This window comes from Alexandromys fortis, unplaced genomic scaffold (assembly GCF_014885135.2).
Source record: "Alexandromys fortis isolate MF-2015 unplaced genomic scaffold, M_Fortis_MF-2015_v1.1 scaffold_26, whole genome shotgun sequence".
Classification (NCBI taxonomy): domain Eukaryota; kingdom Metazoa; phylum Chordata; class Mammalia; order Rodentia; family Cricetidae; genus Alexandromys; species Alexandromys fortis.
In genome coordinates, this window is record NW_026067894.1 from 13,094,359 (window position 1) to 13,115,540 (window position 21,182).

General features: G+C 50.1%; 1 protein-coding gene across 1 annotated transcript in view; it reads right to left on the minus strand.

Annotated features, from left to right (window-relative positions):
• Positions 1-21,182, minus strand: part of Csmd2 (CUB and Sushi multiple domains 2) — a 549,310-nt gene that overhangs the window by 203,557 nt on the left and 324,571 nt on the right. The window contains exon 13 of the mRNA XM_050156211.1: positions 9,485-9,667. Within this exon, the coding sequence (XP_050012168.1) occupies positions 9,485-9,667 (183 nt within the window). The remainder of the gene's footprint in view (positions 1-9,484; positions 9,668-21,182) is intronic.

The following is a 21,182-nucleotide window of genomic DNA, read 5'->3' on the forward strand; positions in this document are numbered from 1 at the left end:
AGAAGAAGGCACAGCCCGATTCCTGGGCATCTGACAGAGAGGAGAGGCCTGTTGGCTTGCTGTCACAGCTGGAGGCACAAGTGGGAGCTGACGGTGATAGCCCATTGCGCCGCCAGGCCAGGTGACTGCGCATGGCTAGATACCACAGCCTGGTCAGTTTCCCCAGCCCCTGCTGCACCCAGACGCTCCTTCCTAAAAGTCTAGATCAGGATTTGGATTCAGCCGGGTTCTCACTTTAGTTCTGGATGGATCCTAGGGTGGAATGGATTTTCACTGTGTCACAATCTTCCGAGAAGACTTTGGAAGCTTTGCAGCTAACTGCAACATGCTTCCTCCCTTCCTGGTGACCACATATGTCAGTGTAATTAATTTGGAGATCGCTTTGTCATAAAAGCGTGTGCTCACCAAACAACCAAGGGCTCCTGGAGGACCATGGGAGAAGCATTCCCTCTACGCCCCCTTCCAGCACAGCACTCAGTGAGCAGAAACCCTCTGCAACCATCCTGCTACACTGAAAGGAGAGGAAAGCCGAAAACCGCTACAAGATGTGAGGTCCAAGCATGGCAGCATTCATCCTGTCCTTGCTAGGACACCAACGTGCAGCTATTGGCCACAGGCTCCAGGAGACTGTGACCACTATGACAGCTGACGCCTGGCCAGTCCCAATGTCCGATCATAATATATCACTTCCTGTGCCCACGGTGCCACGCCTCACAAGCTGCCATCTCAGCATGTGACCAAACATCTCAGAAAACGTCATAAAAATCCCTAGGCGGCTGACACACACTAGGTGTTTCACGTTAGTGCTTCAGAAATCTTAATATTTAGATCACATAGGAACATTCTAGAACTATAATTCCCGGGTTCAGTGAGCAAGAAATTTCCGAGAACGAGGCCAGGAATTTCGTGCTTTAAAATGTTCATGTGTGATGCTAATAATGGGCCGGGTTTGGGTCTGTTTTAGACTGAACAGAGCCACCCCAGACACCTCTTTAACACACAAAGTATTTATTTAAACAAACAAACAACCCCTTCCCCCTCCAAAAAAAGAGTAGAGAGTGTAACAAGAGATAGACGCAGGATCCATACTGGACCGATGCTACCTCCTTGGCCATTCTAATAGAACGCATGCAGGGAGCATCCACCAAGAGCCTTTGCCTTCTCTGCCCCTGGCCGGCTCCGTATCTACATCCCACAGATCTACTATTTAGAGCCAGTTTCTAAGCCAAGTGTACACTGACTAGACTATTCCATTCCTACACGTTAGTGACTGAAGTGTAGGACAGGTCCAGAGTTGGCATCTATTGTGTGTGAGAGAGCACAACATACCCACAGGTTCTCTGTCCCTCTCTTGACGACCCTTCCTCAGTGCTATGTCCCAGCCAGCATTGGGGCCCTTGAGCTGGTTCTTGACTTCTCAGTTTCTGCTCTCAGCAATGTACTTTTCTGTCACTGTGGCCCCTGCCTGGTAGATGGATACATGCTGTAGGGGTAGACTCTATTACCCAGAAGTCTCCTCTCCCCATAGTGCCTATTCCAACACAGATCTGGCCTGGTCTGATAGTGTTGACTCCTTGACAATGCTGGCGGTGACCAGCGTGAGCCAGCTTTTTACCCAGAGTCAATTCCTTCAATCTTGGACTTTCTCAGCTCTGTCGTGGCTTATCTAGGTTGACCCCAGGGCATCACGGTGCTTCACAGCCATGGCCACCATGCCCATTTCCCGCGCTGTGATAGACATCGCACGTCCTGAATCTCTGGTGGCCGGCTCTATATATCGTCAGCCCACAGGCATCCCCCCACTATGCATATCTGAAGCAAGGCCAGGTCACAGGTTCTTAGTGGCCAAGTTTTTGAGGACCAGATGATAGAGGGAGGGGTACCCTAGAACTCCTGAAGCTCCTGGCTTATTTCCTCAGGTCCTCTGAGGTCAGTGGGACCTTGACGGAAGCCTTGAGGAAAGAGGATGTTTCCTTGAGCTGAGGAAGCTCATACAGCTCTCATGGCAGCTCTTGCCCCATCAAAGAGATGCTCAGGAGAGTTATACCCCACACAGAGGCTGACACTTTCAGATCTTGGCCCATCCCAACACTGGCTCCGAGCATTTGAAAAATGCAATTTCTGAGGGCTCTTGCTATTGTGATCATCTTCTCTGGGCCAAGGGAAAGGCAGTTTGAAATGAGAAAATTTGGGATTGTATCTTTACAGGGAATACCAGGTGCTGGCTACAGTCAGTTGGGAACAATGAAGGGTAAACTTCATCTGGGCATGGTGCACAGCACAGAGGTAGGTGGGTTATCTGGACATGGACAGAGATAGGCAGTGTCGTCTGGGCATGGTGCAGAGGCAGGCAATGTCGTGCTCAAAGCACCTGCCAGTAAGAAGGCAGGTAAGGAGCTATGGATGTGGCCTGTATACAGCAAACAACAGAGCTGTTATATTTAGACAAATGCAAGAAGAAGAAGAAGAAGCAAAAGAGACATGCCAGTGTCTAGGTGCGAAGCTGTGTATTAGCAAAGTGTCTATTTTCTTCAAGTTAATTTATAGTTTAACAGGCGCGCACACACAAAATCCCAGTAGGCTTTTATTTTTATTCTGACAAAGTGATTCTAAAATTAATCTTGAACAACAAACAGATGCAAATAACAATGACTACTCTGAAAGAGAAAATAATTAAGGGAGGAAGGAGTCGTTTTTAGCTGTTCTAGATATTAAAACATATTATAAAACAACAATTAAAATTATTCAGTACCAGGGCCGAGATAGACACAGAGTAGCAGAACAAAGGGTGGCCTAGGGAAGAGCCTTAGCTACATTTGAGGATTCAGAGCATGAGGAAACAATCTATCTCCCTCAGATCACAAGGAAAGAGAATTACTTAAAAATTAAGTTGGAAGCCTGCCTAAGAGTTTGGACAATATTACACACTCATCCAAATACACTCCAGATGGATTAACGATTACAGCTTAAAATCCAACCCCCGACAGATAGCTAAAAATAGGACAGAGTGTCTCTCGGATCCATGACAGAATGATAACTCTGTCAGCTTTGGAAAGAAACCACAAATATTGGGGAATTTGTCTACATGGGGATGTAAAACAACCTTACAACACAAAACAGCCAAACACAAAGACAATGAAGATTGGTAGAGTGTGGAGTGAAGGCCACGTGGGGTTTCACTCCATACAACGGAATGAGCGCCTTCCTCCTGCAAAGGAAAATAGCAGCCTCCTGGAACTGCACACGAGGGCCCAGGACTGTCCTCTGTCGGGCTGGATCCAGGGCTGGTGCCCTTGTCTAGTGACCAAGATGGAAATTCCAGGATCCCCCTAACAACTCTTTCATACCTGCTCCAAAAGGGAGTTCAAAGCTCTTGCCAGACTTCACTGCCATTGGATCCCACTGTCCCTCACTCATACACGCCTACAGCAGCTTTCCACTCTAGGAAACCCTGCATACACAAGCATCCAGGTTCAACGCATGCGTGCGTATGTGTGTGCAGGTGTGTGCATATCAACATTAATAAGCATGTGCGTGCATGTGCATGTGTACATAGGTGTGCATGCTTGTATGCACGCATTCTTCCATATGGATGTATGCTGATATGCACACATGTGTGCATGGATGAACAGGCATGTGCTTATGTATGCACGAATTCATTCAGGTGCTTGCATTTGTATGTGTGTGCCCATGGGACGTCCCCCCATTTGCACAGGTCTACACATGTGCCATGGGTCTTCTGAGACTCCATGACACCGATGCCTTCTTTTCCATCATGGTCCCTATTCTGTCCCTGGATTTTAAAGTCGGGTCTTCTAACAGGGATGACGTCCCATCCGCTCTGGGATGAGAGGACCACTGCAGTCTGCATCTGTGGCAGTGGCTGCTACATGCAGACTAGTAAATGAGACTCACACAGAGACAATCCAAGTGCGCCTGCCTCACCAAGATCCCTGCTTGAAAAAAATCTGACCTACAGGGACAACTTCAATTCACATAATTGGGTCTGTCTTCCACAGAGAGAGTTTCTGGGGGTCAAGCCCTGTCCCCCTTACTCCTGGGTTCGCAGCCCTTTCCATAATCTTGGGAGTCCCCAGAAATCGACTGATAAATGCTATAGGGTCCATTCAATATATAGTTATTAAATTCTCACATCTAATTCTCACAAAGGCCACACAAATATGGAGGTATAATGAGGCTGTTAAAGGTGACAAGCTATTGCAGACGTCACCTACAGGAGGAAAGACACGAAGTTGTTCTCTCTGAAAATGTGAAGGCAGATGAGCCCAGAATGAGACGCCACGTTTCTGGATGGGAAGACCACACATCTAGCAAACTTAAGCTTATAGATTTTGCTACTGGCATTATGAATGGGTATGAATGATACTTGAGGTCTGGAGAGTCACACAACAGTGTATATTCATAGAGAGGTATACAGATCTTCATCTAGTGGTCTGATCACAGGAAGTCACATGCATGAGGATTTTCATTATTGTCATAGTTAAAACAATTGAACATAAATGGTACCATGAGGCTTGGCCCGTTCACCAGACAGACTATGCCACGGGTTTAGAAAGGATAAGCTTGAAAGACACATAGTCACCTGGTAAGGGATACAACGTGGTGTGGACTTTGAAACACAGCATGCAAAATGGTATGCCCAACGTGACTGAGACCACCAGCAAGGCGAGAAGGGAAGGGAAGAACAACCTTCGGATATGGATCCCTGTGAAACTGTGAAACGGCTTTTCACTTAGGGGAGGGAGATTGAGAACGCTTTCTTTAAATTTTGAAAATTGTATTTAAATCATCCCTTTTACAAAAGCATAAAAAATTCTAGACTGTACTAAAGTCTTGCATTGGGTGTTGTCCCCTGAGCTGTGGGAGCTTCTGGACATTGCAGCAGGTGGTATGGGTAGAGATCACCCTTCAGCGAATGCAGTCACCCCCAGGATGCTCCAGTTTAGAACGCGACCGGGAACAGACATACCCTCTGGTGCCATGGACTTTGGACACAGAGAGCTGCTCAGAACATAAAGATGGATGGAAACGTGACCAATGGAAGGAATGGGAAGCGGAGGTGAGGAAAAGGGTCCAGTGCTGCTCCCCCAGGACCTATCCTTCATGGATGTGCCATACTCCATACCCAGCAGTTACCTCCTGGAAAACCCAGCCTTGGACCTTATCCTAAGTATTTGTCCCTGCTCCTCAGGCGAGCCCTCGGATGCTGGGAATGTGTGGTGGCTGCATAGCCTCCAAGTGAGTACATTTCCCACCCTTGAACTTGCTTTTCTCCTCTATAATCAGAGGGAAGAAACACTCTGCAACAGCGTGAGGAAGGGTCCCATCTTCCCAACAACATGAAACAAGCAAACACAAAACCAGCCTCCTCCCTGCCACATGTTCCCTCATCATCAGGATGCTTCAGACTTTAACCACAGCCCCCCAAAGGCAGGGGACACCTTGAGACAAGACTAAGCTACCCAAGAGCATGGGTCTTTATCTGGGATAGGTTTACCACCAAGGAATGCCTGCCAGTGTCTGGAGAAGATTTTGGTTGTCCCAGCTGGTGTGTGGAGTGTGCGGCACTGGTGTTCAGTATGGTAGAGAACAGAGATGCTGCTAAAGCAATCTACAAGATCTGACAGTTCTCTGGGATAAAGACCAACATTACAGGACCTGAAAAATAAGGAGTAACTAACCTAACAGCTGAAAAGTCTTCGTTATGATGGTCCCATGATCCAGTCCAGTCCTTTCTTCAGCATGGGAGGTGGGATGGGGGGGGGTGGGTGCAAACTGAGGAAAGGGCAGGACTATTTTGCATAGCAACCCTGTTTTCCCCTCTTTCCTATCTTCAAAGCCAAGTTCAATCCCAGCATCCTCTGTGGGATCTTCTTGAGCACCCAAGGGTTCCATTCTCCCTGATTGAACCCTCATGACTTTGCTCTTGATGCCTAATTTGAAATGCATACATCCCAGGAGACCCCTCCTTCTCATTTCACACATGCACTCTATATATTAAGATGGCCACAATTAGGATTCACCCGCTCTTCAGGAAACGGGCGAAGAGAACGGGGGTTCTGTGTGCTCCTGGCCAGGCTCTGGTGAAAGCTGCTTGGCAATTTCTCTGGAAAGTGGCTGCTAATGGACTGATAATTGGTTTCCTGCCTTCCTGATGAAGTGTGAAGTGCTCCGCTAGCCTGTCAACAAAGCATCAACGACTATGCAAACCACCCTCAGAGTGATTTGTATCTTCCTTCCCATTCTCTCTGGAAAGGCAAACTGCCTAAAGATGCACAGAAGGGCATCTCTAGTAAAGATGGTGCCAAAACAAACAGAGATTCTGAAAGGAAAGGTATACAGGTTTCCTTGCCACAGCCCTGTCCTCAGAACAGCTACGGCGAACAACTCCCTAAGCAGAGATGGAAGAGAACAGGTCGGGAGTCCTGAGCCTGGCACTTGGCTGGGGGTAGACAGTCAGCAAGGCTGACTGGACGGAGAGTCCTTCTCCTCTGGGCTGATATGGAGCAGGGGTCCCTGGGAAGGTGGACTGACTGAGGAGGCCAAGAGAGCGAGAGGAAGGCAGCTGGCTCCGTGTGCTCAGCTGGAGCCCTTCAACCTAAGAGGCATCATCCTGCTGCTACCCTAGACGGGGAAAGACGGTCTGCGGAGCACCCACCACTGCGAGGGCATCTCAGCAGCCGGGGAGCCATGCTGAAGCTGCTGCTCACTGCGGCAAGTGCTCAGTGCACAAGTACGAAGGTGGAGTGGCTGTGTGTGGACCTGGCAGGCCAACTCCCCAGGAAGGAGCCGTTTTGAAGGCAACGCTTCCCTTGAAGAACAGGGCAGTGCTTCATAACGCTCTGAATAATCATTCTAAGACATTTCAAACAACAAAAAGAATTTTCCTGGTCCCTTTCTAACTCCTCTGAACGCGAGAGCAACATTGTTTGGCAAAGTGCCGTGTGGATGTGTGCTGTGACGAATGTGGGGGTGAGTCTCCAGATGAGCCTTCTGCCGGAGGTGCTTTTGTGTGTAGTATAAGGAGCACTCTACGCTACAGACAGGCGACTTCACTATGTTATAGTTTTATGGACATTTATAGACGCTGTCCCGTTTCTATTGATCAGAAACTATGGAATGTTTGATCTAGAGTGGGGAGCAGGAACATCTCTCAGTCAAAGTATGACCTGCGCTGTGATGACCCAGTTTGTGGACCAATTTCCAAGCATTCGCCATGGAAAGTGTGGGGGCCTCTCGTGCTACAGTTATCTTTGGCTATTCATATGACCCTGGAGAGGTAGACTCTGGGAAGTGAGAATGTGGGGCTACCCTGGAGAATGGGGAGCTATCCTGTTGGGTCAGCGAATACCTGGAGAGAAAGAAGAGGCCCTGGCTGCACTTGGGAAGCTCAGCTAGAGGCAAGAACTGGGTCTCTAGACATTGACCGTTGAGTAATCTCATCGCTGTTCATTCGTTACCAGACCTTGAGCTCCGCAAGGGCAAAGCCAGGGCCCGTGGAAGCAGGAGCTTAGAGACTGGGGATTCGTCAGACAGCAGAGAGAGGGCAGCCCCTTGTGCTCATGAGGAGAGCTGGTTGGGCCTGCCCTCCTCCACTCACGCCAACCTCGCTGGGTCTCAAGCTGTGTTCTTCTAGACCTGAGTGAGCAGACACAGCAACTGATGGGAGTGACAGAAGAATACACTGTCCTCTCCCATCTTAGAACTTTCCAGAGAGCGTGTCATGCCAGCTGCCCAGAGTGACTGTTTTGTGGTTCTTATTAATAAGCCCTGGGTCCTTCACCCCTGCTCCAAACAACAGAGAGCACAGGCTGGACCCACCACTGCCAGTATAGCCCAGTCCTCCTCTTCTCAGCTATTTGTAAACAGAGTTCAGCACGCTGCTTCTGGAGATGAAGGGCCTGCAGGGCAGCACTTCAAGAGGTTCAACCCTTAGGGAAGGTTCTAGAAAAACATTCTAGAATGACTCCCCAGAAGCACAGCATCAGGTACTTTCCCGGAGGCCTCCGGTGGTTACCGCCACCGTTCCCCTTGCTAACCACGTTTTGTTTTGGTTTGTGGGGTCCTTCCAAATTTGATCTTCCCAGGTTCCTGCCCAAGAAGATCCCTTCTTCCAGTGTTTCCTGCTTCATTTTATCAAGATAAATTTAAAAAATTAAGCTCCATGCTGCCTGCGGGAAGCCCACTGTCTGGGCCTTTTCGTCTTAGGTAGGACCTGAGAGACGGCATGGCCTACTCTGTTCCCCTTTGTCTAGCTCGGTTCAACTGTGCTGTCAGAACTTATGGTTGCTTACTCTGAGCTGTCCCTACTACCTTCCCCTGATCCTTGCATCCCCAGGGCACCTAGCACTCAATGGTGCCAACAAAGAGACAGTCTGCTCTTTCCCACCTACATCGGGAGCGCAGCTGGGCCGATACCATGCAATTTGATTTCTTTTTCCACTAAGAGTGATTCCATGTGGATCTAGGAGTGATTTGATCTTTAAACCTCAGAAGAATTTTTGCATAAACTTATCAGACATAGAAAATGCTTTGTCAGACAAAGTAATTATTTTCAGTTTGAGCAGTGTAATCACTGTGGTGTGACCCAACTCACCGACCCAGTCTCATTGCAGGGATGTCAAATGTCTACTAGGTTCTCCCACCCCTAGCCCCAGGGGCTCTCAGTCTGTGGCATACAATGTTCAGAGGTCCTGAGATGCCTGCTAAGGTGGGCAGAGGATCGGAGGATCAGGTCAAGAGCCCTTCCCTGAGATTTCAAAGAAAGAGCCAGAGGAGTTGAGTGTTGAGAGCCAGGACAAGAAGAGGCGACAACCAGAGAAGTTAGAACCTCAGACCTCCTAACACCGGCCGTGTGGCTTCCCCTTGCTACATCAGCCCCTCACATTTAGACTCTCACTGCGACTCCTGATGTTCGTGATGCCACAAAGTATGTCCAGCACACACAAGAAGAAAGATGTCGGGCTTCCTTGAGTATCTCCATGGAACAGACTACTCAGCTCCCCAAAAGATCAGCCATGCAAGGATAGCTGGAGCCCTCCTCCCTCCCTAAAGCCACACACAAGGCAGAGATCATAGCCTCGGATCCTTGCAGCACGCCAAGGCTGGTACACCATCTGCCAACTTAGAGCCATCTTGCCCAGCCCACAATGCATGGTGTCACAGCGGTGACAAGAATAAGGAGGGATGTCTTGGTCTGACCTCAAGGGCCATGCTCAGTGATCTCTAATTTGCTTTAAGGATTACCATCAAAGGTCCTGCTCTATCAAAGAAGGTCTCCAAAGGTCAAGAGCTGGAGCGTACATTAGATGTGGGAACCCAGAGAGCCACCTTCCTAGGAATAAGAGAAACCACCCAGAAAGAGCTGTGGGTACCCACTGGAGGTTTTCAAAGATGGGGCCTTAGCTAGGGATCTAGCCTGCCTCTCTGGGGAGCCCATCCGTGGCCACCCCTGCTCACTTACACACACAGCCTGGCTTCTTAGCCGACCACTGGTTATTCTTTTGGCACGTGATTGATTTCTGCCCCACCAGCTCAAAGGCAGGCTGACATTCAAACTTGAGTGTGTCACCGTGGCGAAAGCGAGAGCCTTCTCTCCGGCCGTAGGCAGGTACACCGGGGTCTCCGCAACTGCCCTGCTCGATCTCTGAAAAACAGGACAAAAAAGAGAGAGAGAGAGAGAGAGAGAGAGAGAGAGAGAGAGAGAGAGAGAAAAGAGAGATGACTTTACATCTGTCCTGGAGGCATAGGTTCCCCAGGACATGCTCTGTTACCCTCCTACCATGCGTCAGGGCATGGGATTCATAAATCCTACAAGACGATACCCTAAGATGAGGGCCTTCAGTTCTCACATGCCCCTGACTCTGTGTCCACACACTGTACCCCAGATACTTGGATATTTTTGTTCATGAAAGGTGGGTGTTACAGTCTTGGGTATGAACTTTCTCTTGCAGGCTCGTATGTTTGAACACTTGGGAGTCCCCATCTAGTTGGTATTGCTTGGGGAGGTTGCGGATCTTTGGGGACAGTACCCTGGCTAACAGAAGCCGGTTGCTGAGAGGGAGCCTTGAGAGACATCTGCCTCTGGTTCTATTTGACTTGAGCTTCACGGATGGAGCCCCGTCAAGGTGGGCACTATCCAAGACATCCTAGGACAAAATAACTCTCCCATCCTCTGACTGCATCCTGTCATGCACCAATCCAGGAGCTAGTATGTCCCAGCATTTGGAGACATTCTGCCCGAGTTGCACTTTCGGTCTGACTGTGCACACTGCTGGGGAGATTTTCAGAAAGGTCCGTCTGAGTGGCGAAGGCCAGCTAGCACAAGCGAGAAGCTGCAGTCCTGTGAAATCTGTCCTCCTTGCAAACCAGAGTAAGTGGGAATCAATGCTGGCTGCCTTCCGACAATGCAGAAGCACTTTTGAGATACATATATTTTGTAGATTCAGTTTGAGACAGTAGCAGATAAAAAGAAACAAACGACTCATTAAGAATACTTAAAGTTTGCTCGAGCCAATTGGTGAGTCAGCTTGTCTCAGTCCTAAGAGATGGGCTCGGCCCTGGGAGTCAGCCAGGGCCCAGGGGCTTTGGTAAGGAGTCTGCCCTGGCTGTGTCTTTAGAGGTTCCTGAGTCACCCTGCTCTGTGCTGTGAGAGGGGATGAGGAGGAGCTCCATCTTGGGAGGAAGATGGCCTACCAGGGGACAGGAAGCCATTGAGAAAGTGTCAGACAGAGGAAGGAGACAGTAAGAGACCTGAGGTTTGGGAAAGCAGGGCCTGGAGTCACCCCGGGAGAGTTGGAGATCTTCCCAGGACTCTCAGGAAGAAAGGACCTGCCTTTTCAGTGGATGCCATTATGGGTGGTCAGTAGCCCAGGTTTCCAGAAGTCACTGTGATTCTGCAAAAGCTTTCCTGCTGTGAGCTGTTTCTCTGCGCTGATCGGAGCTGTAAAGGCTCAGAGGCTCCTGACTGTCACCTTCATAGTTCATATTATCCCCCAAACCTCTGAGAGGAGGCAGGACAAAGGATGCTGTGCAGGGACCGTGTGTGTGTGTGTGTGTGTGTGTGTGTGTGTGTGTGTGTCTTCCAAGTCAAACATCAAGGATCATTGAAAGTAGGGATCAGTATGACCATGCGAGAGTACCAAGGGATCTCCAGTACAAGTCAGGTCAGTTCAATTGTCCCCGCCTCATCATACACACACACACACACACACACACACACACACACACACACACACACACTGGCTGGACTTATATACACATGTTTCCTTGCAGCTGGCTTTGTGGATGCTGAGGGACAGAGATGGCGCCACCCTGAATCATTCTGAGGAAGTGGGAGTTTGCTTCAGATTCCAGAGCTCCAGTCATCTGAAGGACAGGAAGAAGCCCCCCTCCTGTGGCAAAGGGATCTGAAGAAGCAAGCTGCAGAACCCACCTTCTCTCGGTGTCCTCAAACATGCTGTCTGTGATGTAAGAGCTGAGGGCAGGGGCAGTAAACACTACCTGGCCGTCTGAAGACAGAGCCCATATTTAAGGTTCCCTAGTGAGGTCCCGTCATACAAAATATATGCATGGGGTACATCTGACTGAGCCTTTGCCATCAGCTTGTCTGAGGGTCTGCCTGCCTCAAGAGAGCATGCATTTAGGGATGTGGTGGTCTTCTCGTCCCCCACTGTGTACTCAAATCTCTTTGCACATAACAACACCTGCCTAATTCCTCCCTATCAACAAACAATCACAGGAATATATTTGCACCTGCTGTGTGCTGGGGCCTGTGCCAGTGTCTTCTACACTGATTATTACAATTTTTTTAAAAGCCATGACTATTTTATGTTCATCTTGATTTTAAAAATATTGTCTTAAATGCTATTTATCCTAAAATTGGAGTTTGGGGCCCCACTCTCAAACTATGTGCCTAAGGCAAGTGTCTCACTCATCTCGTGGAATCCCAGTCCTGGATCACAGAGAGCTTCTCGGAGAAGATGCTTTCTGTGCTGAGGCCTAAGACCACAGAGGAGCCAGCAGGAAAAGGCTTGGCAGTGAGAAGGAGACGAAGGGCCCTCTGGGAGGCAGGAAGAGGCCAGGTCGAGTAGCGGATGCAGGGTTGTGTGGTGAACAGAACTACAAAATGAGTCATCATCATCACAACCAACTTCCCTTTATGAAACTAGCTATTTGCACACTGACTCCGGCCCGTGGCCACTGTGAATATTTTATAGATTAACCCATGTTACCCTTACAGTGTTTCTAATAGAAGATATTTTTCCCTCCCATTTAAAAAGAGGAAACAGGCACAAAGACATATCTGAATACACAGAGCTCAGAAGTGGTGTATCTGAGACACACACACAGGCTTCTGGCTTCAGGGGTCCTCACCTCTCTGATACCTTCCTTCTGCAAGTTCAAGCACTTTCTCCAAGTGGCAAGAGATGAGGCTGGAAATGGCTCTGATGGGCATGACCAGCCCACGAAAGGGCCTGTGCCATCTCTGTGGGATACTGAACTCTAGATGGTCAGGAATGGGAAGCTGACAAAAGATTCTACGTTACTCAACAGTAGACACCTATACGTGAGAAAGCTCACTCTGCCCCCTGTCCGGGGAATGGTCTAGGATCAGCTAGCTAGAAGTCAGGAGAGGATTCGAATTCATTTACTCAAGAAATATAGGGACTGTCAGTCTAGTGTGGGTCACTTGAGTAGTGGAGAATACAACAGGGACCAGAACAGAAATGAGCGTTGCTTCCGTGGAGCCTCTGTGTTGGTGGGAGATGGTATCCTATACTGGGTCCAGGAAAGGGGGATGGAGGGAAGCAGGAAGATGTGAGCGGTCTGATGTAGGAATAAGCCACAGGCTTGCCAAGAACAAGGATGCAGGAATAAAGGGGGGCAAGGTCTACCATACCTATGTGTTAGGCTCTCTCACGAGGGTGTGCTCCCCTCAGACAAGAGTGCAGGAGGCAGGAGACTGCACGGAGGGTCATAACAAGGGCAGGATGCTTTTTGAGACATTGCCACTAAGGAGCAGTTATCTAGATTTTAAGTTTAGAATGAAAGTTCAGAATTTGAGATGCAGGTCATAAAGGAGCCAGGAGAAATATGAGACCAACCAAGCAAAATAAGAGATGTCACCCCAGAATGGGACATAATGGACAGTTTGGGGGAGTGGTAGTAGAACAGATAGTAGCCCAAGGCGAGTGGGGGCCACAGAGCTTGGAGAGGATGAACTGAGGTGATCAACGGACGCCGTGTCATAGGAAACTTAGGGTGGGACAGAAAGCAAAGGAATAAAAGGAGACCATTGCTGATGCGGTGACGGACAGTGACCATGAGAGCCAGCACCCAACGGGAGGGAGGATAACCAAGGCTGGTACTATGAGGAACATTGTCATGGGAGCCCGCACCCAATGGGATAGAGGGAAGGAGCAGAGATGAAAAAGAGGAAGGTTAGGTCATAACTCTGAGGTTATAACCTTTGGATGGTGGTTAAAATATTCTAAAGATGGAATAAGCTTGGGTGTAGTTAAATTTCTAGGAAGAACAAAAGGGAGAGGGATGCTGACAGAGACTGAATGGCCCACTGATGCTGAAGTGAGGAAGGCCAGCTGGAGGCTCCAGAGAGGGAGGTGGCAGAGACCCTTGATGACCAGGACAGAGGCTCTCCATGACAGCAGTGAACAGGGACGTGTGACACTGAGTTTCAGGTGGAGAGCAGGAGACCAAGGTCTTTGGAAAAAGCAAGGTATTAGTCCCAGAGAGCAAGACTGGATACTGACAGGACCTTCTGAAGCTGTCACTCTAGAGAACAGGAGACAGAAGCCCAGTGGACAGCCATGCGCCCGTGGCCCACTAAAGGTAGAGCTGACTCTCTTGCCCCTGGCAGCACTGCCTGTCTTGCTGAGGCCTGTCTTGCTGAGGTGGATGTGAAAGGGATAGTGGTACTGACTATGGGTTGGAGAAGCCAAGGAACTGAGGCTTTTGCTACAACTGTGGCTGAGTGGTAGCCGGGGCTACAGGGCAAGGAAGAAAAGGATGACAGCAGGAGCTAAGGGTGAGCTGGGGGTGTTCGAGGAAAAGATAAGCAATGGGTGCAAGGGGGCTGACGAGCAGAAAGATCCAAGGGACAAAGGACCCAGAGCAGGTGGCATGACCCTATATTTCAACAAAGCTGAAGACAAGATCCACTTCTGGGAAGATGGAGATGAGAGGGACAAGGAGATGGCAAGATTTGGGGTAAGGGGTGGGGGGGGGAGTGATGATGAGGGAGCAGGAACTGGAGGCCACGGGACATCCAAGGAGAAGACCACGGGGTGGGCAGGGAAATGGAGCTCACGAGCTCCCTCCAACGTGATGGTCATCAAGTGTGAGGGAAGGAGAGGATGATGGTGATGCTGACCTCAAGGAGGGTCAGGTGTCGAGGGAAGGGCTCCCTGAAGAACTCAGATCTGGAGGTGGGACGATGAGGAATGGGGCATTTGGGGTTGGAAATTGGGGAGCTCACCGGCTTCGGTGGGCCTTCTCCTCGAGTCCACCATTGGGCGGAGAACATAGAAACGCAAGGCAGAGCTTTCCCACGAAGGTTTCTTGCCTGGTGAAAAGGCCCCTCCCGGCCAGAGGCCGAACATGTCTGATGTCAGCATCCAGAATTACAAACAGATAAATTCAATTCTGGCTTGGAGAAAAGTAAGACTTGCAATTTCCTATCATCTGGTTTAACCCAATTTCACCGTGTTAGTGCCCATGCCCTGCCTCCTTAGGCTCACCGAAAGCAAGCCAGGGGGTCTCAGATGTCCGTGTGTAAGGTGTCAGCGTTCCATGGGGACTGGCCTTATTTGCTTTTCCCCTGCCTGGTGGTTCCAGCCCTACCATCCATGCTAGACTCTCGGCTTGCTCCCCGTCTTCTCGGGCTTTTCAATTTCTGACACTAAATTGGAATCCTCTTTTATGCCAGGGTCTGCGCAGAAGGGACTGCACCGTGTGCCTCTCTCGATTCGGAGCCCTTTGATGTGCTCCAAGAAGGGAAACCACTTGGAGGCAGCTGGGATGGGGGTTGGGGTGCCCAACCTGGACCGCTCTCTATTGTCCTTCCAGAGAGTTCTGCTGTGTATGTCTGTTCCTTACTTTATGGCGCCCCAACCCATGCTAGAACTTCCCCTTTTGCTTTTCATATGCTCTCCTCAGGTCACCCCCTCCCAGACACTCCCCAGCCCATACCTTAGATGTCACCTACTCTCTTTTCTTTGGCATTGCATTCTTTCTCCTTATGGTGCCTGTTACCCCTTGTAGCTACTCATCCTTGCATTCAAGAAGTGTTCTACCGGCTACTGTCCTAGACACTGGGGATAGAACAGTGGGGAAAAGGGGCCAGGGTTACCCACCTGGCATCTCCTACCTTGTTGGGCATCAGGGACAAGCTGAGTCCCCAACTCAACTTTTCTCATCCTAGCCTTACGGTCTCCTTATCTCTCGTTGCCCCAGCATCCCTGGAAGTAAGCCCTATGAAAGCAGACCTGGGTTGGTCAGGTATCATGGACCTCTGAGTACCTAGCACTCACCGGAAGCAGAGTAGATGTCTGGTACAATGCAGAAGAGAGACCAGGTATTTATGTAGAAACTGTCAAGGGCCAGGCTTAGTAAGCACTGAAGATCCAGAGCTGCCTGACCTCTGAATGCTGTGCTGGGAGAATTTGCAGTCAAGTATGCGTGGGGAGGTTTCTTGGAGGGGAAAGAGAGGCTTCAGAACCTGAAGATGCCGCCCTCCCCTCTCATATCGCCAACAGGAACCTCCTCTTTGGCTATTCTTCTAAACGCTCTGGGACCATGGTTCCCTGCATCTTCTCTGTCCAATTCAGGCCCCCCCATAGTTTCCCACCTGGCTGGCAGTAGCCGGTTGGCGGCTCTCTGCCTTGCCTCTCTATCCCACATTCTTTGATGTGGGTACAAGGTCATTGAAAGCTTATCAGATTGTACAGTCCCCTGCTCAGTTCCCCTACTGCTTTCCAAAGTCTTCAGGTTAAACCCCCACTTCTGCTTAGGCAGGGCCCTTATCCCCGCCACCCACCACCACCCTAGGTCTCATCTTTGGCCACCATCCCCCTTGGAGTTTGTATATCGGGAAACAGAGCGATCTGCAGGGAGGTGATCGTGTTATGATGGCTGTGAGGCCAACCTGGATCCTGGTTTTGATACTATGTAATAGACCTGGGTCACATTATTATTCTTTAAAAATATGTGGGAATATGCACGCCGTGGCATATTTGGAAATCGTGGGACAAGCTCGGTGCTGGCCCTCGCTTTCCCGCTTGTTTGAAACAGTCGCGCTGCCCACTCCATACGACAGGTTCACTGTACTGTGAACTCCCAGGAATTCTCTTGCTTCTGCTTCCCATCTTGACATAGAAATGCTGGGCCTATGCTACTGTGTCCAGCTTTGTGTGGCTTCTGGGGATCTGAACCCAGGTCCCAATTCTTGCACTGCAAGCACTTTGTCCACTGAACCGTCTAACTCCCTAGCCCCTGCTGCCAATTCGTTCTGACCCTTAGCTCTTGTTTTGCATAAAATGGAAATTGTAATAACAGCTCTGCTGACCGGGGTCACCGTGAGGGTTAACCGAGCCTATGTGCATGCAAGTTGGCAGCCAGGATGCCCGGAACATGGCACGGACCCAGGAACGAGATGGCACTTTCTCATTGTTATCCTGGTCTCTTGTTGTTTGCAGAGCCCTGCCAGCTCGCCCACGCAGGAACTGGGCACCTGCTGTCTGCTCTTTCTAAAATGAACACCCCCTGCTTATCTGCCAGACAGACATCTTCCAGTGTCAGTCCAAGTACATCCAATCTGGGCCTCCTTAGACTCGGGAGGCCGGCTCAAGAGCACTTCTGGTGCCTGGCTGCAGCGGTGATCTACACTCTGAGTGTGGGTTTGGCTCTAGTCAGTACTTAACGTCTCAGGGATCCAGGTAGCATTTCTGAAATGCAGGATTCCTACTTCTTATGGGACCAGGAACCAGAGGGGCTTTTTTAAGTGCCAGGAGGAGGAGTTTGGGGAAACCAGATTAACATATAAGGACGTACTAAAAATCACAGGTGGGAGGCTGAGATGGTTATGCACCTGACATCTGCTAAGACCAGGGCCAACCATGCCCGAAAGGGACTGCAGTGATGCTGGGTCATTGCCTTTGGACTCCTTTTAAGCCAATGCTGGCTCTTTCGGGAAGTGCTACAATGGTCATCTTCAGGGTCACATGCCGGAGAAGGAGATGTGAGCCTTACACTTGGAAGCAATCTTGGGGTCTTCTCCATACACACTCTCAAAACTGATTCCAACAGAGATTTTAATTTTTAAAAATGTCTTGTGTTTATGTGTATGCAACACTTCTTTATGTGCATGCATGTGCGTATGCATGCATGTGCGCCTATGCATGCACACGTGTGAAACTGTGTACGTGTGAGTGCTTGTGTGTAGGCCGGAGTTTGATATCAAATGTCTTCAATAATGACCCATTTATTTCCGGAGGCAGGGTCTCTCAAGCAAGGTTAGAGGCCACTCCTTTTGATTTTTCCATCTTCTAGCACCTACTCTATGCTTATGAAAACAGCCTATGAGTTGGGTGAAGGCAGACACAGTCCTATCACTATGGCCTCAGTGTCCTGAATAGTGAGTGTCTCTAACACATCATTAGGCCTCAGGGACATGAGTCAACAGATGATCTCACTTCTGTCACGAGTCCCTGGGCTGTCGGGCATGCTTCCTGAATGATCCTCACCTCTCTGCACCTCCACCTCCCCAGGAGCAGGACCCCTACTTCTTCCTCCCCTGGGTCAGCCTCCCAGATTGAGCATCAGGGCTGCCAGATCCCAGGCTCCAGTCAGGAAGCAAAGAGACATCCAGATTGATGTGCAAACTTGTTAGCAAGTTGTGTGTAATTTTATAATGTTTCTGGTAAGTGCTAATTGCCTGTTCCTTAAATATTTCTGGTTCTACTGGGAAGCAAAGCAATTGCAACTGTGAATGCGCTTCCCACAGCTGGCGCCCCCATGGAGGGAGCCGGTGTCTCTAGGCACAGAGGGCTCCCTTGTTGAGGGATCCAAGCTTTCTCCCCTACCCAGGACGGAACGATGACAAGCAGAGCAGAAAGAATTTCTGGGAGTAAATGCCCCAGTTTTTCCACTAGGGCTTGAGCTTTTAATACTGGAGGAGAAAGCATTGTTTTCTTTTTCTTTTGGTGCGCCCATTGTGTGTGCGCATGCGCACTTATGTGTGAGTGTGTGAGCGCTAAGGCTGGAAGTCAGTCTCCGGGCCTTGTTCCTTAAGTTGCCCGGCACCTTGCTTTTGAGACAGGGTTTTTTTCCCCCTTTTACTTGATCTTTGCTGATTACACTAGGCTACCTGGTCAGCAAGCCCCAGGGACTCACCCATCTATTCTTCCCCAGCTTTGGGATTACAGCTGTGCACCACTATGCTTGTCCTGTCCATGTGGGTTCTCGGGAATTAAGCATAGGTCCTCAGGCTTGCAGGGCAAATGCTTTACTGCTAAGCCATCTCTCCGGCCCCAGGATAGGGCGGAACTTCTAAAGTGGGGAGGCTACAGAACTACCTGCCTGCCTCAAAGCAGCATCCCTGTTCTCACCGGGGCAAAGGGGCCAGGTATGCCCAGAGGGAGCAGCAGTCGGGATGGATGTGGTTCCTGTGTTAAATGCCTGCTGACATCCCATAGGGCATCTACGTAGGCCAGCCTCCCAGGCCTGGGCCAAGATGTCTATGCAGCACGGAATTTCTCGGAAGCTGGAATCAATGGAAAGCCAACGGGAGGCAGATGTAGCAATCATGGACACTTGGAGCAGTAGTCTAGGGTGGAAGAGCCACAGGCCTGAGGAGGAAGGAGGAGGGGACAAGCTTTCGAAGCTTTCGATCCAGTGACTCCTAAATGGTAGGTCCTATGCTGGGTGCTTTGGTGTATCAAATCTTTGAGAGCCATGGTGAGCCGATCCTGTGCCTTTTCATGGACAAGAAAAGTTAGGTTCATCAGTGAAGGGCTGGCTCACAGAGGCGTGGAAGAATCTCACTGTAAGCTGGATTTGCCCAGCCCTGAATCCTGAGGGAAGGGAGAATGCATTCCACCTGGCGCTTAATCACCACATGGTAAAGGCGAGAAAAGAGAAACCAGGAGACTCCGTGGAAGGTATCTGACCGTGCCAGGGTAAAGTTATCACAAATGAATTCTCCAAAGCTTTCTGAGCACGGTATAGACAGGGACCTGCAAGAGCTGGGGACAAGCTGCTGTCTCTGCCTTGAGTGGTATCACAGCAGCCAGAATGTGGCTTAGGGATGATCAGGAAGAACTTGGCATGCTGTGTGGAAGACTTGATACTTCCTACTGAAGTCAATGAGAAGCGAGAAGCTGTCACTCAAGTCTGTGGGGTTTATTTTTTCCCCCCTTAAGTAGGAGAACACTATGCCAGACTTGGAAGCTGGGAAGATCACTGTGTGCCATGTGGCAGATGGGGAGGGAAGGGTGCTGGGTGGGAGGCCGGTGCCGTCAGCAGCACAGCGACAGAGGATGATGGAGGTCTGGACCACGGTGATGAGAGTGGGATGCTGCTGAGGCAGAACTGCAGGGATCAGGAAACTGAGCGAATGGAGGGGAGCAAGGAGGGGGAGATGAGGCCTGGGGATGGGTGGTGGTGCTGCTCACCTGCACGGGGGCACAGATCAGGTACAGGGGAAGGGGAGGAGGGGTGGAGATGGAGAACTTATTTTGGGGTGATGATATGGACTGGACATTTATGTCCCCTGATTTGTATACTGATGCCTTCAGCTTCTAGTGTGACGATTTGAAAAGATGGGTCGCCGTGGAAGTCATTAAAGTTGAACGAGGTCAGAAGAGGGGGCTACCCCGTGGGATTTCTGTCTTTACGGGAAGAGAGTGCATGCTTTTATCAAGGAAAGGTACATGAGGCCATGAGGAGAAGGCAGCTGTTGTGAGCCAGGAAAGGAACGCTCAATAGGCACTCGCTGTCTAAAGCCTTGACCCCAGCGCTATGAGAAAACATACACACCTGTTGCTCAAACCATGTAGTCTGTGATGCTTTGTTCTGGGGGCCCTGGCTTACAGGTATGAGGGGGCTGCTATGAGGTGCTGGGGCGGGAAGCTACCAGCACAAGTAAGGGAGAGCTGTGGGAGAGGGACAGAGGGGGCAGCTGTTAGGGTTAAGTTTCAAGTTAAAGCCGGGTGCGTCAATGTGACCAACTGCTAGAAGAGGAGGCGGAAGGCTGAGGACAGACCCTGAGAAGCAGCAGTAGGGAGTCATGTGGTCATTGGGAAGGGACATCTGGATATGGTGGAGGATTGGGCGTGGACTTAACCTACTATCATTTGATACCAGCGGCGGTTAAGACTGATGGTCTCAGTCCTCAACTACAAAGCCCAGGCAGAAGGAAGGGGGCTGGAGGAAAAGTGGGTCCTGCTGACTGAACCTTTCCCAGATTCTCCCACTAGACCAGGTTCAAAGGCTCCATGCTGCCCCATGGCATTCTGTGAGTGGACTCCTGCCTCTCTTATAGAGATGAAATATACAATGTTGCAATGTCCCTTTCAAAGCTCCTGTATTGAAAGTTTGGTCCCCAACCTTTGGGAGATGTTGGTAAGCTTGGGAGGTGTTTCTTAGAGGAGGAAGTAGATCACTTACAGTGGGCCCTTAAGACCATCTCATTCCTGTTCTCTCCCGGGCTCCGTGCATTCTGTCCACTGTGATGTGAACAGTCTTTGCCTTACCCTACCACTGCCAGGACCTTCATCCTTCCCTGGGTCTGGAATCAATGGAGACCGGGACTCTGGACCGAATCCTCTGAAACGGTCCTTTCTCCTGGAGGGTCTGTCACAGCAATGAAAACTCACTAACACCCCCCCCCCATACACACATACCGACAGGGACCAAAGGGAGCTGTCCTGTTTTCCATCCAGCCTGGAGGGTGAAGGATGTGGCATGAGGCAGGTCCTAAGGTCGGGTCTATGAGCAAACATGATCCACAGGAGGTAGATCTGGGTCTGGTCCAGAGGACAAGAACCCGAGGGACTGGGGTGGAGGGAACACTGGAGCCCCATGAGCAAGGATCTGTCTTGGTGGCAGACAGCGTGCACAGAGTTCCCGGTGATATTATTTCT